Genomic DNA, 17671 nt, shown 5'->3' on the forward strand with positions numbered 1-17671 from the left:
TGCAAATGATCTAGGAAAGCAAGTATTGAAGTCAAAGATTGCTCTTTGTTGTAGCAGTCACAAGATAGAGAGAGGAGGGGAGAAAACCCCAAAACTTCTCATGGTGCACAGAGGAAGTGGAATTCTTTCCTGACAGAGGGTGAGCCCTGAACTTGATGTTCCTCTCAAGCACAAAAGAACAGATTGTTCTTCAGGTTAAAAGATAAGATTTGAACACATTCATAAAAGACTTCTGCCTGTCAATTTTAAAGGTCTCCACAGCTTTGTCCACAATTGTCAACTTGTGTCCCTCTCACTAGTGAGAAAATCAGGCAGAAAAAGAGAAAATTTCATGGTTTAGGATGAGTGTAGCTAGCTCAGCTTCCATTAAAATAAAAAGGGGAGGAGAGGAGAGTTGCTGGCTTACTTTAACACATATACATTGACCCTGTCAGCTGGAATCCTGTTTCACTTAGAAAGATGACACCGTGCACTCTTCCCTTCTCCGGCTCATTTCAGCTGGACAGGAGATCTGACATCCTGCCCACTTCTGCATCCATGCCATCTCTGCATCCCAGTGTGCTGCCTCTGGAATGGATTGTCTTGGGCAGAAAGGAGAGTGAAGTGTGCCAGCAACTGCAGAACCTTTAGCACCTCATCTGGTGGAAACTTCTGGGAAACCAGCTTTGAGTCTGCAGTTTAAGTAATTAGAATCAGGCCAGCTTTTCCTATGGAGCATTAATAAAAAAGTATTCTGCTATATTTATAATGGAATTTCATATGAAGAAGCCACTCCATTCCTGTGCTATAAAAGGAAACTACACAGAGAGCTGTCTTGAAAGGGAAATACAAAGTATTTGTGGGGTTTTACAGGAATAAGGTTTTGTACCTTCCAGTTGTACAGTAACATTCCAGGCTTGTGCTATACAAACCTCCAGACTGCTAAAAGAAAGGTGGAAGGAGATGAGCCAGTCTTGGGTGTAAGCTCTGTAATATTTCTCTGCTGGAAAATAAACCAGAAGTATTCAAGAAGCACAGTGAATGAAAGGTGGGTTGGTTACTGAACATAAAGAATGTGTCTAGAAACAGATACTGCAGTTTGTTCTTACAGAACTACCCAAACAAAGTTTGTTCTGTATACAATTATATTGCTGTAAATTTTGTTATGAAGACTTCCAGATAAGTTACATATTTCCAGGTTCTAGAAATGGCTGATGGGAGGAAGCAGAATATGAAAATACACAAGGCTTTTGGCATAGATTGCAGTAGCAGCAGAGAAAAGAAAGACAGATATTAATAGGATTTCAGTGACATTTTTCCAGCTGTTTTTTCATGTAAATTAGATAATAGGTTACATTTTTCAGTCAATTTTAATATTTTATTGCCCTGCTGCCCGAGTCTTACTGCGCCCTACAAACCAAAGCTGAGTCTCCTGGTTTTAGTCAGTGATAAGCTGGGGTGTAACACTGCTGCAGCCCTGCCCTGTCAGGGTGGCTGTGGTGCAGCGTGGTGGTGCTGGCACCAGAACTGGTGCCTGGGCAGCTGCAGCTGGAAGAGCACCTGCCTGTGTGCCCTGACTCTGGGCTTCAGCTCAGAAACCCCTAATGATGCTGGTGAGCACACACCCTCCAGGGAAAAATGCATATTCAAAAATATTCAAAACACCTGCAATGAGTGGGACTTGATATCTTCTTGCTGTGCCTCAAAGGCCTGAGGAAACAGCGAAGGGACTCCCTAAAGTATTTCTGACTGTGCTGGAACATGTAAATTTCACGTGATCCTCACTCACATCTCTCATCCTGCAGTGGAGCCCTGGGCAGGATGCCCTGGACCTCACCTGTGTGTCCATGCCATGTTTCCTGGGGTGTGGCTAGCCCAGAGTGACTCCAGGTGTGTTCTCCCCCAGCCTGAACCCCCCAAACCCAGCTCCATCACCAGGGGCTCCTTTGGGCAGCAGGATGTGCTCTCTCTCATCTCTAAGCTCTGGATGCTGAGCAATCCCAGCCTTTCCTCACCACCAGCCCTAGGTGAAATAAGCCTGTGTCAAGAAAATGTACTTCTTGTGCTCTCAGTGAGAGGAAAAATGGAAAGTTAATGACAACTTTGTGAGGAAAATAACGTCATATTTGTAGCTAGCCTGTAAATCCTTTAGTGAAAGGATATATTTAGTCTGTACAGTCAGCTCTTCCTGCTGAAATATTTCTCAACAAAAAAAAAAAACTCCTGTACCCATTGTAGATGTCACTAACAGTCCCACGGGGCAGGGCAGGGAACCTAAACCAATTGTCTTGGACTTCTGAGTAAGAGAATTTTATCAAAACTTTAGACTCAATTTAGATGTGGGGTTTTTTGGTTTGGGGTTTTTTTGGTCACTGCCAAGACTGTGAAACTCAGTGGCAGTTCCAAAATGCTGTAATGAAAGTTGCAGTGATTCCTTGTGGTTTATTGCATTTCATGTAACATTTATAATGATGACTTAAATATTTACCCTCTCTGGTACTGGAAACCCATAAAAACTTCAGTTTTTGCTGGTTAGCATGATTTGTTTGTTCCATCCCTGCTGTAAAACAGGGATTATCTCTCTTGTATGATCTTCCTTAACTAATCTGCCTCAAACCAGCAGGGTTTCATCCAGGCAAGTTCAGGCTTGTGGCTCTATTGTAATTTATTTTCTTTTCACCTGCCTTGTGTGAAGATTACCAGTCCCTGCACACCACTGCAGCTCAGGTATGAAAAGCTGAGGTACACAGGGCCTCCAAGGCCCTATGAAACATGAGGCTCTGACATACAAACCTTCATGTATTGTGGGTTTATATGTTTGGGTAAAAAAAAAATAATAACAAAAATGCCTGCAGCAGACTTCATATGTATCAGTAATGGAGTAACAGGTGGAAGAACAAGTTTGTAATTTTTCATGCATTATTTACATGGCATACACTTTTCCTTTCCTTTTTTTAACATTAAAATTTCATTTCTGTGTTACCAATCATCTGAGACAAGCTGAATATTTCATGTTGATTATCATCTGTTCAGTGATATAGTATGTTTAAAAAAATTCTAATCTCTGAATTTTTTTTGACTAAGAGATCAAAACATCTTGTGAGAGATGGGGGAGCTAGACTGCAGACTGAACTTTGCTGAATCTGCAGTAAAGTCACATTCCTCTTCAGAATACAATGTGAGCTGGTTTTGTTCCATTTAAAACAGGAAAATAGGAGCATCACCCCAAGAACAAACTCTGGGTAACTGGAAATCAAAATGGTCTTGTTAATCTCATAAGTGTTCACTCTTGTCTAGCCTTATGTGGGAATAAGTCATGGATTAGCAGTTCACTGCCCATTTTATAGCATGGTATGAACTGTGCAGTTCTTTATGAAGTCACCTGTGTCTGGCTGAAAGAATTTGGCATTAATTTTATTCTTGGTAAGGTATATTTAAAAAACAAGTTGATCCTCAGGTTTTACTGAATATGGCTTATAAACAGGCATTGACTTTCTAAGGTATAAAGAGCTGAGCAGAATTCTCTCTCTTTTAATATTTAAATATCCCAAAGTTTTAAAGAAATATAATAATTTTAATTCAAGTAATTAAAATTCTGTCTTCTGTACTGGGGAAGTCCTTTGTTATGTGGTCCTAAACTATCTCACATGATCATCAATGAAGTTTTAGGACAAGAAAAGGGTGACTATATATAGTTCTGATCCTGGGCTACAAAAGGAAATGATATCATAAGAGGTGCTAGGCTACTAGAATAGAAGTGAACTGTGCTCTGTCCCTTCATTGTTTGCCTAATTATGAAATGGGAAAAGGATCTTTGAATAAGAGGATTCTTTGATTCTGTTTGCCATGCTGAGAGCAATGTGTAACCTAATGACAGGGAAGTGCTCAAGAGAGCATTGCCAAGTATGTGTCAGTGAGAAACAGACAGGCACTTGTATGGGGAGGTTATATATGTGCAGGCAAACGTGTACATGGCAAAATAAAACTCATATTTGGGAAGGACAGAACTTAGTGTACAGCATTTGCTGTAAAAGTAAAGTGCTCAAAGTCCCCGTTGGTCCTTCAGATGCATCTTGTGCCTAGAAAGTTCTCTGTGGGTAAAGCAGCTGTGGATTCCTGGCCAAGTGTGTTGGCTGTGATATAACTGGAAAGAATTAATTTGACTGGATAAAAACAGAAGCTGAAGTTTTAGGCTGTTTTGGGTTGGGTTGTTTGGGTTCTTTTCACTTGAATCAGATGAAAATTTGGTTGTGGTCAAAGACACTTAAGCAGTCAGCATGGGCTAGAATACATTTCTCAGGAGCACAGCAGTGAAATCCTGTAGGAAGGAGCAAGTGGAGCACTGGGAGTTCATCATTTCAAATACCACCAGTGCCCAGTCCACAAAATTAGCAAGAGTGTCCTGCACAATCCTATTAATTGCTTACTGCTTTTGTCTGGATGTGGAGGCAAGATACTCAGACTACTTAGACTTAGGGATCTTGCAGAGCTGTTTATCTCTTCTGTATCAATGAGACTGGGAAGTAATTACTCATTTCCCTTAACCCTTAATCTGTTTTAAATTAACTAACTTATTTGCTTGTTGTATCACAGAAATATTTGTGTTGTTCACAGCCTTAATGAGAACTCTGCATATTTTAAAATTAATCTCAGAATGCCATTTAGAATATGAAGTTCTCCTTACTTCTATTTTTATTTTATTTACAGATTTTATTTATATATGGCTCTAGCTGCCTGAGGGTATTATAGCTAGCATGTAGAGTGGACTTACAATACTTTACTATACTTTAAAATCTCTTCCCCTTTTCTTGATTATTCTTTTTTTTTTGCTCCTCCCCTTCACCTTCTGCAGTCACCTTCACAAAATGGCACCGAATGGTCATGTGTCAATGCCATTTTGTAAAATGAATTACAGGGAGATTCACTCCTGAGTTCCTATTCCATGTTCACTCATGCAGTGAGGAAAGGCAGACTTGACCTAGTCCTATTGATTTATGTGCATATTCCTATTAATTCTGCAGATGGGGGAGTGGGTTAAAGCATTCTGGACAAATTGTACCAGAAGAAAAGTGCAGTTAGAGCTGGGCAAGTTTTGCATTATTTTATCCTTCTTTATGATTTTCTTCCTTGACATGTTAAATTCCATTAAACCTTTTGGTTTCATTAAAGCATCTCTTGCACAGTTAAATCCTTCCTATCACAGAGCTTGGCAGATGTTTTGTTCAATCATATTTATTTGTTACACTGTATTTCTTTGAAACTTCTTATTTCACTACCTCCTGGGGGCTGCTGTTTTCAAAGGACTTTCCCATGTCATAAATGCCTTTTTTCTGGGCAGAGGGTGACCTGGAGAAAAGAGCATCTTGCCAGCAATAGCAGCTAATAGCACACCTGGACTGCGCTGCCTCCATGTGCAGCTTTGACTCAGCCTTTCATTCTCTTGTTTAATAGAAATAATTATGTGGCTTCATCTCCAAGTCACAAAGTTAATCAACCTGCCCTGAATACAAAACAGGACAACAGGAGGTAAATGAGTGATATAATTAAGCATTTTGCCTGTTCCCAGACATCCAAAAATGTCTCACTATTAAGATACTTGAATTTTTTCAAGAGCAACCTCCTCTAAATAAAACAAAATTGAATTATTTTTCAAGTAAACTGATGTAATTAATACTTTTATTGATTCTTATGTAGCTATTTGGTATTTAAAAGTTGAAGGGATTTTGTAGGTAGCTGTTGATACTTGTTTCTATGACAGAACTCTATTGATTGAGTTCCATTTTTGTTTTTAACTTGAACAAATTCTTTTAGACTTCACAAGAACAGTCAACACAAGGTGAAAAGGTAAATAACCTGAACAATCAGCCAGTGCAAACAGTGAGGTTGAAGTGTAACTTCTGCAGGAGTCCTAGCCTTCCAATGAGTATTTCTGAGGGAAATTGCTTTCCTTGGCTTTCATCTTCTGGGCAAGACAGCCTTTCAAGGATTTTTTCTTGCTCAGAGGATGCTGTGGATGGAGAAATGACTGTTGCACCTTTTGGACTCAAGGTTGTTTTGGGTTGTTTTGTAACAAACCCAACAGCATTAATGAAATTCTAGTCTGTATTACTTTCTCAATAGAAAATATAGATGCAACAAAACAGCTTCCCAAACAGCTCTCTAGTCTGTGATGTAAAACCAAACAAACTTTATAATTTTGTTTGTATTTCTCGATAATTTTTCCTGCTTTCTTTTATCAACATCTCCCTTTTTAAGTTGTAGATAAGTATTCACAAAACTCTTCTAACTTTAAAAGACCATTACAGTCTAAAATATATCTTTTGAGTTGAGTTGGTGAAACAGAAACAAAGTGCATTCATTTCTGGAGCCTTAAAATAACACTGCTCACCTCCGTTACTTCAAGTGTTTGTGTAACTAATTGTATTTACTTTCCTATTGCATGTGAGCAGCTAATTACCATAGCACCTCTCATTTCTCATAGTATTTCTATTGCTGTAGTCACCAGCAACTTTAAATATGGACATAAAAACCACAGTACTCTGTGGGCTGTACAGAACTTAGAAAAACTATATATATATTTAAAAAAATAAAAAGCACTCCTCTGTGACTCTGAGTTCCTTTTCTTGCTAGTCAAGGGGCTGTCTGTTCTCACTGCATTCCAATTCTTTCCTCTAAGAGCTCTGCAGTCTGTTGTGCAAAGAGAGGTTGGGGTGGGCACTGGAGCAGGAAGAGGGATTCCTGAAAAGCCAGGAGAGACACGTGTGTTTCCTCCTGTAGCACCTGATGTTTCCCCGTAAACAACAATGCAGACCCACGTTTTATAAGATTTAGTTGAAAATCTGTTGTGTCATGCTGCTTCACAAGAGATGTGGTTCTCGTGTCAAAGAAGCTAAGATTTTGAGATGATGTAACTGGAGAATGACAAATTAGAAGGGAGAAAGGTGGTAACACACCCATGGACATGGGGAGGCTTCTGCCTGAGAAAGTTCCCAAGTCACCAACCTGCTCTCTGGAGAGACAGGCTTGGATGTCTGTGCAGATGAGAAAAAGTACAAGAAGGTTCTCCTGAAGAGTTCTGTCATTCCTTTATTGAGCCAATGTTTTAAATTATTGGCATCTTTTGGGAGCTTTTCTGAACGGCTGAACAATCTGAAGCATTATGGGATGGTAAGTTTTTCCTCAAGGGTTCTCAAAGAATATAGATGGTGGAAAACAAAATTCATACAGCAGTGTGTTGAGCACTTAATGCATCCTTTCTATTTTAACTCAAAAAAAGGAAACTAGAACTGCACAAGATGGCAATAGGAAGGACACACAGTCCCATGCAGTGACTGCCAGGGATGTGCAGGAATTACAGAACTGTGGTCACTCTGCAGTGCTGCCTGTGCACGAGGACAGCACAACTGCAGGTACCTGTGGCAAATCCAGGTGGGACAGCTGCAAGGGTGATGGAGGGATACAAGGATCACTGGAGGAGGTGTGCCAGGGAGCCAGCTGTCAAACTGAACCCGCCAGTCCTGCCATGCAAATGGAGTGCCAGGAAAACACATCCCTAGTCAAGGCTTCCGCACGCAGCCCAGTTTGTGGATCTGATCAGGGCAGTTCCAGTTCTGGTAGCGGCCCCTGGCCAGGAGCTGGGAACAGTGCCTGCTCTGATCTGGGTGCAGTCACACTGGGCCCTTCAGCTGCTCTCCTCAGCAGCGCTGCCACCTCCCAGACAGGGCTGGCCCCCGTGTGTGCCGTGCCAGGGCGCGGAAGGGCGTGGGGCTGACGTGGCCGAGCAGCAGGCAGGGTGATGTGGCTGGCTGCAGGCAGGGCAGCACCAGCCCGCGGCTCTCGCTGCTCTGCACGTACAGCCACACCCAGAGACGGAGAGATGGTTCCTCTGTGTCCTCCTGAAGCAAAATGGAACAGTTCAGCTTTCAGCTGCTCACAGTCCTGACTGGGCTGTGTGAGTTTGTGCTGGAAGGCGGCTGAGCAGAATGGGATATTCGGGGTCTGTTGTGAGGATGCTGAGCAATCTGCTTTGCCTTGGCCGTTGGTTAATGCTGCCCAGGTGGGAATTCCTGTGTGAAGCAGGTCTGTTTTAGCAGGCGTGCAGTGAGGGAACTGAAAGGTTGCTTTGTTGACTCTGAAGGTGCAGTAACTTAATAAATATTGAAGTTTAGTTTTCAGACTATGAAATGGATAGCAGCTATTTGGGTAGTAACAACTTGTGTGCTATTCTCTGACTTGGCACAAACAGAGGCTGTTAACTAAACCAACAGGAGCTGTTCTGGAGAGGAGGAAGTATTTCCCAGCACTCCAGGGTCCTTTTGCATAACAATGCATGATTAGTTATTCTTCTATCACTTATGAACTGCTTGGTTTGTCTGTGGCCCAAGTTAATTATTTATTTCAGCTGCTGTGATGAGCAACAGCAAGAAATTTTCTACCCCTCTTAATATAACCATTATGAGTATATCAGTTAAATGTATTTTATTACTGCTCTTTGTTAATTAACTTCAGAAGTCTAAGAAAGAAACCAATACAGTTGTATGTTTATCAACAGGCCAAGTTCTGGTAGAAATCTCAAGAACACACAAGAAACTTAATGACAGTCTAGAGGAGAGTGTAAGTTAAATAATTTCTTCTAATTCATTTTGCTTGTGAAATAATAAACTACTTTTGCCAATTTTTATTAACCCGTAATTCATTTGTTTTTTAAAGTTCAAAAAATTTCATAAAGAAATTATATCTGAACTGGAGAAGAAAACAGACCTGGATGTAAAATATATGACTGTAAGTACATTCAATTCTAAAACTCCTTTTTTATTTGTCTACTGCTAGTCAAAGAATTTTTTTTAGATGTTGTTTCCCAAGATTTAATTAGTTGATACAAATTTTAATAGAAATGCACTTTAAATATATAAAGATGGCCAAAATTTTCATGCTAAATTTAAAAAGGAATCCCTGTATGACTTCATAGCTCCTTATAAAACTACAGCAGTTGCTGAAGTCATTTGGGGTGTGTGAGCAATATCTGAGATCACAGTAATGCTTTTCAGTCCCTTACCCAGATACAGGGCTGAGTGCATTATGAAATGATGTAAATGCTTTGATTGCAGGCAACTTTGAAAAGGTACCAAACTGAACACAGAAGCAAACTGGATTCTTTAGAGAAGTCTCAGGCTGAGCTGAAAAAAATCAGAAGGAAAAGCCAAGGAGCACGGAATGTAACAAAGTATGAGCACAAAGAAATGGAGGTCAGTGCATTGTCTCTTATTTGTTTCTTACTCTGTATGAGAACTGGTCAACAGAAAAAGTGATGGCTCCTCAAAGCTGGTGTGTGCTAAAGGCACTCCTAGAGTTCGTCCTGCAGCTGCAATTGAGCTCTCACTGCTCCAGTGTACATATTCAGAGACTTCTGGTTCCTAGATTTCATCCCGTGACCAATAATTGATCTGTAACTGCACCTTTAAGCAGAGCTCTACACTGGGAGCCAGCTAAACTATGCAAATTCAGTAGTAATTTGCTATAGAGTCATTTCCCTAAGTAGGCAGTGCCAGCTTGTGTTACTGCCTTTCCTGCTGCCCTTAATCCAGCATTGCCATCTTGAGGTGAAATCTGAAATGGCAAGACAATGAAGAGAAACTGGTTTAAAATTAGTAAATCAGATTCTCATTGTCGTGTGTCTCTCTGAAAACACTTGCCATTGATATTTTTACTTGCATAACACTTATACTTTCTGCTAGCTCATATATTTTTTCTCCATATCTATTTTAATTTTCAAAAATCTCTGTGTATAACACAGTACAGTAAGTGTAGGTAACAGTAGCTCCTATTTCTTACTGCCTGACTTTTAACCAGCTTTCTGTAAGAGTTGAGGGTTTTTTTGAAGGTTCTGGGTCTGAGTTCAAGGATTAGCATTTACTGAATCCTCATAATCTCAGATAAATATAGTTCAGTCTTTCTAGTAACTCATATCCCCCCTCCTAAATGAAGCAGAGATTCAACCCAGCTTTCTGTGAATTAATGGAGCTGTGGTGGTGCAGACAAAGGTCATTCTAATTTGAACACACACCACCACCACCCCCCCACCACCCCTAAACAGCTGTTAATTGCCTGTAGGAACAATATACATTCACCTGATCAGATCAGGGCAGTCAGATCTGTGCAGGAAGAGAGAGGGACTCAGAAGTAGAGCCACCCTATCCCACCCTGCCTTTCCAAAAGCTTTTCTAAGGCTTTTAGAGTTTACTAAACTAATTGGATATAGCATCAAATAAAATTCAGAGGCTCTATGTGATTCTTTTTTTCCCTTTTTCTCTCAGTATTTGGAAACCGTGAGCTCTCGACAAAGTGATATTCAGAGATTTATTGCAGAAGGCTGCAGAGAAGCTCTCCTTGAAGAGAAAAGAAGGTTCTGTTTTCTGGTTGACAAGCACTGCAGCTTTACCCAGCACATGCACTTCTACCACGTTCAGGTCAGTGCTGTGGGCGTAAACAGAAATAAAACTCCTGAAATTCAGGCACACAGGAGTATTGAGTGTTTCCTGCAGCATGTAGACCAGACTGTCAGAAACAGCTAAGAAGAACTGAAGTGCCAGACAAGTGTTGTGCCCAGTTCATATTGTAAATGTTTACAATACACTATGCTATGAAATGTATTGTAGCAAAACAAAAGGGTTACTGTGAATTTTTTTTAATCATGTGTTAAGAAAAAAATACATGGACTGATCAGGTACTTCCAATATCTAACCCTGCAAAAGAGATGTTTTTACAACATCTTACTTGTTTCAAAGAGGTATTCCTTAGAAGAATCTTAGGAAATACTTCCATTTTGCTGGTGTAAACATTTTGGTATAATGAAAGTTATCCAGCAGATTTGTGCAACTTTATGACAAAGCCTATCTTTGACACGTATCTTTTAATTTGGATGCAGTGTGCGGACTTCCTAAAATCCAAGCTGCCTGGGTGGGAGGAAATCTGTAGTGATGCCACCAAAGTGCCTGAAAAGGTGAGAATGATGATAGATGAAATCAGGACCCCTGGCTCCACGCCGGTGTCGGGGACGCCGCAGCCCTCGCCGATGGTGAAGAGAAACACCCTGGTAAGCTGCTGCTCGTGGCCAGGGCTCCTCAGGGTGGGTGGAGAGGCTTCAAGAGGTTCTGCTGGACCTCAGCATGGTGTATCTCAGCTGGAATATACTGGGCTTGGGTATGGAACCAAGATCATTAAGCTGAAGCTCTGCTATGGGGAAAATGCAGAGCAGTGAAGGGAGGAGCACGTGTCCAAGCAAGGCTCAGTTCTCAGCTGGGTGCCCAGGGCTTCTCCTGAAGCATTTTTGTTCCAGCCATTCCATTTCCTACATTCTTGTCTCTAAATAATAGCATTACATACTCAGTAGTTCAATGTAAACTTAAGAAAAATATTATTTTCTATTTTTTTTTCCTTCTTCTTGTCATGATTATTAGCTTATGGGAATACAGGTGAAATTCTCATTTCTGCTGGTTTGTATGCTGTGTGATCATTAGTTGTTGAATTTCTAAAAGATTAAACTTCTAAAGAAGAAAAATCTGGAGATCATCATGCTATTTGCAGAAAAAAGGCTATTGTAGCCTTCCCACTAGCAAGTGTTTATCAAGCCTCTTAAAAACCTTCAATCAGCAATTCCATAGGAACATGTGGGCTTTATGTCATGTTTAAATGTGTATCCTTTGGGAATATTTAAGCATGGCTCTCTGGAATTTAATCTTGCAAAAAAGTTATTGCTGTTTCCTCAGTATTGTGATACTGTTGTTTTTGTGGCTCCAGATTGGAAATGATTATTATCCTCAAGAAAATACATCCAAGGTGCCCCCAGCCCCCACAGGCAGGGCATACACGAGCCCACTCGTGGATATGTTCAACAATCCTGCAACAGCTCCCAAAGCACCTTCTGAAAAACTGAACCACTCAGCAGGTGAGTGTCCTTTCCCTGCAAACTGGGTAAGTGTGAATGACAGCCTGCACTGTTCAAAATTACCTCAGGGCTGCTCTGCTACTATGATGATATGAATTTCAGGATGTGTAAGGAGTAGGAAATGGTCCTTACAAAGGATTTATATGATTTACCTAACGGGAGAGAGGTGTGTTAAATGCAGGTCGGGATAAGTCATTTCTATTTTAATTACTTTGTGTGTCACTTATTAACCCAACTTAACTGCTCTCCTGGCTTGAAATGTTATCAGCAGAAGGCATTCCATGATTTTGAACAGGATACATCTGAGTGTTTCAGTGCACAAACAAACACTGACAGTCTCACCCTGGCTTACTTTAAGGGCATGTAGCAGTAAGGGAGGAATGCATGTCGGACAAGATGCACACAGTCTTGTGTTCTTTTCCTGAAATTTAAAATCCTATTAAGATTTGCTTCCCAGGTGTCTAATATATTGATTTTTATACTTTCTGTGATATGTGAAACAACTAGGCCTAGACCACAGGATAAGAAATACAGAACTCCTCAATGTGTAATAGAAATTCCAGCATTTCTTCCTTAAAAATAGTCAAATAACATACAGTTTTAAGCCCTCCTTTATATTTTTTTCTGATAAACACCTGGTGTGCAGAAAATGCTAAGTATCTGCAAGTCTTCTCAGTGCTGAAGCTGAGTGCTGAGGCACATCTGAAAGTGTCAGTTGGATTTTATACACAGTTCCATTTTTCAGAAGGGAAAATTTTCAAAGGTCTTTTACAGGTGTGATTGTTTAGTACTTTTCTTGCCAAAAGAGGTAGCCAGTTAAAACTCACAGAACTTTTTCTGCCTGTTGGTTCCACTTTATTATGCTGGGTGTGTGCATATAAAGGCATATGCAGTTAAGAACTTCTTGGTGATAAGAAACATTGGCAGGGAGATGTGTCTAAGTACAAAGTCTCCATTTTCACTCGAGTTTTCCTTTTTTTTCTCTCAGATTAATAATTGCATTTATTTCTGTGTATCTAATTTTTTTTTCTTTTTGTGACAGAGAATTCTGATGATGCCAGTTTATCACGTTCAACTTCTGTTGCCACGGGACTGAACATAATGAAAAGGCAAAAAGTGAAGACAATCTTCCCTCATACTGCTGGAAGCAACAAGACATTGCTCAGCTTTGCCCAGGGGGATGTCATCACCCTGCTGGTGGCTGAGGAAAAGGATGGCTGGCTTTATGGGGAGCATGACACAACCAGACTGTAAGATAATCATTACCCACCTTGAACATGAAGTAAAAGTGTGTCTCACCAGATGATGTTAGCAGACATTAGTAAATGGTTTTCAACATTTTTTACTGGCTGTCACTGACTAGGGACTTGGGGTCTCCCTCTAAGGAAAAATCTCTGCACATATTTGGTTTTACACACTAATTTGGCAATATCAGAAACTGGTTTCTTCAAAAGTTAAAGCTGTTTGCTGAGTCTACTGTAGTATTTTGAAAGATCTTTCCAATTTTATATAATATAAAAGACCTTTCCCTTTACAGAAAAGGATGGTTTCCATCATCATACACCAGACCACTGGATGAATCAGCAGAAGAAAAAGCCTTTGCCCCAGTGCCAAGGTAACATTTTGGGTGGCACTTGCAGAAATGCCCAGATCTTCACTAACATTTATTTAAAATGTTCTTTTTGTGCTCACATTTTTTAAAGTTCAGTAACGTGTACAGTAAATACCCTCTAATAGTCTACCCTCAGCGCCTTAATTATGCTAATAATGTGTTTTAATGGTTACACATAGACCCAAGGAGTAGCTTTGGAACAGCCTTAACTCAGATTCCCTGGCTCCAGGACACTGCACCATTATTCACTTCCTGCACCCCTGAGCTTTCCCGGTGCTGCAGGGAAGTGCGAGGTGGATTCTGGCACCTGAGAATGGTTTGTTGGCTTCTGTCTCGCAGCCCTGCACCAATCCGAAGCGTTAGCTCCGTGAACCTTGTGGAGAAAGGGGAAGTCGTCCTCCCACCACCAGACTACCTGGGGGCTGCACAGACAGACAGACGGATGGAGCCTGCCAAAGGTGCTGCTGTGAAGACTCCGACCGACAGAGCGGAGCAGGCAGGCCCGGTGAGTGCGGGGAGCCCAAATGAACCCAAACACGGCACCCTGCTGACATGGGCTCTGAAATGAGGCCCTGGCATCTCCCACCTCACCTACCTGTGCTCCACCTCAGCCCTTTGACCCATCTGTCTGCAGGAATTTCAGGGGTTTTGGCATTTCAGTCCATCCATCCTAACAGGAAGGGAGAAGAATTGATCAGGGATGTAACTGACAGTAGCGGGACACTTACCCTGCACAGCAAAACTTCTCAGCCATGGAATCTGTTAAACACGAAAAGAAATTCTCAAAAATATGAGACACTGCACCAAAGTAAGATGCAAAGTGAAACTTCAGGAATCAAAGAATAATACAATTGGCTGCCAGCTAAAAAATGGTATTATTTCTTGGGATGACTAAAATATTTTGTGTCTCAGTATAGCATCCAAACAAATTTTGGGTTGACCTGGGGACAGATGTTTTTGCTTTCTAAGTAATCTGGTGAATCCCACAGTAAAAAACTTTACAATCACTTTTGTATCAAACCACACACTTGTGTCTAGTTCTTAAAAGAACAAGTTACCTCATTTTACAAATATAAAAAGTGTGAAAGAAAGTATGAAAGTTGTTGCTGGAGATTTGTGAAGCTCCTCTCAGAGATCTTACTCCATTTCACTATGAGTCATGTTTTGGGATACCCTTTTTTTTTCCCCCATCTAAATATTCCTACAGAAAAGATTTGCACTTTTTGGGGGAGTCAGAACAGTGTAATATGAGCATATATATTTGAGTCCACATTCAGGTAAGTGGGTTTATTTCTCAGTAGTGAACATTGTGGTGTAGGAAGTGTGTAGTTTGTGCAGTGATGTTTCTGGGACAGTGTTTTCTGTGAGGAATGAAGCCTTTCTGCTGCATAAAATTATTATCAAGAAATATTACCTAAATCTCAGGATTCAGTTACTTTCAAAACAAATATCTGGGAACTTCTAAAATTTTTCTGAAGACCAGCATCTGTATTTTGACGTATTTGTGGTTTTCATTTTTGAATGAAGAAGCCATGAGCCTTAGTAATGGTGTAATGTCAGAACTCATGGTGCTCCCTTAGCCTGTGTCTTGCTGTTGAAGCCTGCAGGATCCACATGGCCTTCAAGTGTGATTATGTCCAAAGCCCTTGGGAGCTGCCAGTCCAGCAGGGAGAGTTCTGTGGGACCAGGTGACCGACTAAAGAGCTTAAAGAATTACAGAATGTGTGAAATGGTCTCAGGATCCCTGCACTGTTCTGCTGGGGGCACTCCATTCTCAGGAACAGTCACCTTAAGGGCTGTTTTGGTTTGTGGCATTAGGCTTAGGAATAAATTTAAGGCTTGTGGACTAACATTCCTGTTGAACCAGAAACTCAAGAGGAATGGCAGATCAGTCAGTTGGCAGAGCTCTAATTAGAGCTGTACAATCTCTTTGGAAGCCAGAATGGAAACTAATAGCTCCTAGGAGTGGAAAACAAATACATCTTTTTTGATAATCTAAATTTCTACCGGGAAAGCAAGACTAAAATAAATTAGAACTTGTGGAGTATAGAACAATGACCACTTTTGTTGAGGCACCTCCTAACTCACAGCAGCTGCTGTGACCCCATCTTAGGACAACTCTAGAGGAGAGCTGCTGCACTTGCAACCAAGTGTTTTGTTCCAAAGTCACTATTTATTTTCATTCTTGCAGAACTTCCTTGTCTTTCCTGCTTCCGTGCAAGTCCCCATGCCCCACATCTCCATAGGCTTTGGAAATAAGCCCAACATTATACTGGGCTGGCTTGGACATTCCTACAGGATTTACAGACATGTAAAACAGTCTGCTCACTGGGCGTCCTATGCAGAAACAGGAAATGATTCAAGGCATCTTATTTTTGTTTCAGAATACACAGAAAAAATAGCTCAGGATTTCAAGAAGGAGAGATGAGGAATGGGTCTTGACAGTTAAACTGTTCCTGCTGTGCTACACAAGACAGCAATATGCACAACAGTATCAATTATAAAAAAAATATTTTAGTAGTTGACATAGCTTTGAGGAGGGTTGGTGTTCAGTAAGATTTAATTCAGGCATTTGTTCATTTTTCTTATTTTTAAGGGTTAATTAGGCCTAATTCTAAGGTCTAAGTCTATTTACAGCTGATGTACTTGAGCAATTTCATTGCAATCACAAGCCAAGCATGAGTTAAGAACCTGCTGAATGAGGTCCTGAAACACAGCGTGCCTGGAATGGAAAGCCTGACAGGCTTTGGTTCAGCAATGAAATTTGAAGTATTAAAACCAAACTGGCCATACAGATTAATTACAGGGTCTCTCTTCCTTAGCAGGACAGCAAGATCACCTGTAGCAAATTTCTACAAATTCATGTGAATTTTTTTTTTTTTTACAGAAACCTGACATGAATGGCATTATAAAACCACCTTTTCTAAGGTAAAATAGTTTTACACTGATTTTGCTTTGGTTTTATATTGGCTTATTTAATTTTATTGATTATAAGAGGAAATAAGGATGTTTGTCATTAATTTCTCTGTGACCTTTCCCAGTCACTGCTAGAACAATATGGCTAAAATTAGTTGCACTTTCCTCAAGGGTGGCATCAAGTGCAGCACAATACACAGGCCCTTCTCAGAAAGACACGTTTCTCCAGTAGCTTGACAGGGAGCAGGAGTTAAAACCCTTTTTAACTGACTTTGATGGTTAAAAGCAAAAATCTTTGAAGACTGGGAGCTATTAAAAAAAAGTCCAGATGTAACTGGGCATTAACTTCCCATATTTTTTGCTCACTGAAAAGTGATTCTTCATATGTAACCTCGTTTTAAAAATTCCAGTTAAACTAAGAGCTGCACAGAATCCCTGAGTCTCAGAACCACAACTTACTGTTTGACAGTGAAAGACCTGATGAATAAATTTGGGGTTGGATTGCAGAAAGCCTTCAAGTAACTGGATGCATTTCTTTTCAGTGGAGAAAACCCCTTTGCAACAGTGAAACTCAGACCCACAGTAACAAATGACAGATCAGCACCGATTATCCGATGAACACACGGGTCAGACACATCTGCTTCCTCCTTATCGACACCCAGTTTCAACAATGACAATTACTATCTCAACATGTCCTAAAAATTTATTTAAATGTAATTACTGTACAATAGACACATACTGGAATGGAGCGCTGATGTTTTTTAAACCTATAGTTTCTAATGAGGTAATTGCTTTGGGCTAGTGTTTGAGCACTTGGGCTTGATTTTACAGTATGCCTTTTTTTGTAGTAGGAATTGTGAAAATACTGGAATAGTTTGGATACACAAGTGAATCAGAATAAGTAATAGCTCAGAATCTTTGGCATTCATTATGTGGAAGCTGCAATGGTAAGTTCTAGAATATAAGCCTGCATATGCCACCTAAAGAAGATAAGTGATTTTTTTTTTCAAACAGAAGAATGTAACAACTGCCTTATTCCAGAATAGAGAATTGCCTGTATAAATGATTATATGTTATTTTGTGTAAGAAAGATACCTTAGGTTATAAATAAATATTTATCCCCTTAAGAATAGACAACTTGTAATGCCTTGCTTAACGTTCACACAAATTTCAAGTCAACAGAAACTCATTTGCAGCCTAATGTTACACTGTCAACACAT

General features: G+C 40.4%; 1 protein-coding gene across 1 annotated transcript in view; it reads left to right on the plus strand.

Moving 5' to 3' along the window:
* The window catches only part of BAIAP2L1 (BAR/IMD domain containing adaptor protein 2 like 1), a 32594-nt gene extending 15023 nt beyond the window's left edge, over positions 1-17571 (plus strand). The window contains exons 4-14 of the mRNA XM_084216510.1: positions 8531-8592; positions 8689-8760; positions 9087-9224; positions 10293-10445; positions 10904-11071; positions 11776-11923; positions 12966-13173; positions 13461-13538; positions 13875-14040; positions 16423-16463; positions 16994-17571. Of these exons, the coding sequence (XP_084072636.1) occupies positions 8531-8592; positions 8689-8760; positions 9087-9224; positions 10293-10445; positions 10904-11071; positions 11776-11923; positions 12966-13173; positions 13461-13538; positions 13875-14040; positions 16423-16463; positions 16994-17069 (1310 nt within the window). The 3' untranslated portion in view covers positions 17070-17571. The remainder of the gene's footprint in view (positions 1-8530; positions 8593-8688; positions 8761-9086; positions 9225-10292; positions 10446-10903; positions 11072-11775; positions 11924-12965; positions 13174-13460; positions 13539-13874; positions 14041-16422; positions 16464-16993) is intronic.
* Positions 17572-17671: the final 100 nt, after the last annotated feature.

This window comes from Fringilla coelebs (genome assembly GCF_963513975.1).
Source record: "Fringilla coelebs genome assembly, chromosome: 16".
NCBI classification, from domain to species: Eukaryota; Metazoa; Chordata; class Aves; order Passeriformes; family Fringillidae; genus Fringilla; species Fringilla coelebs.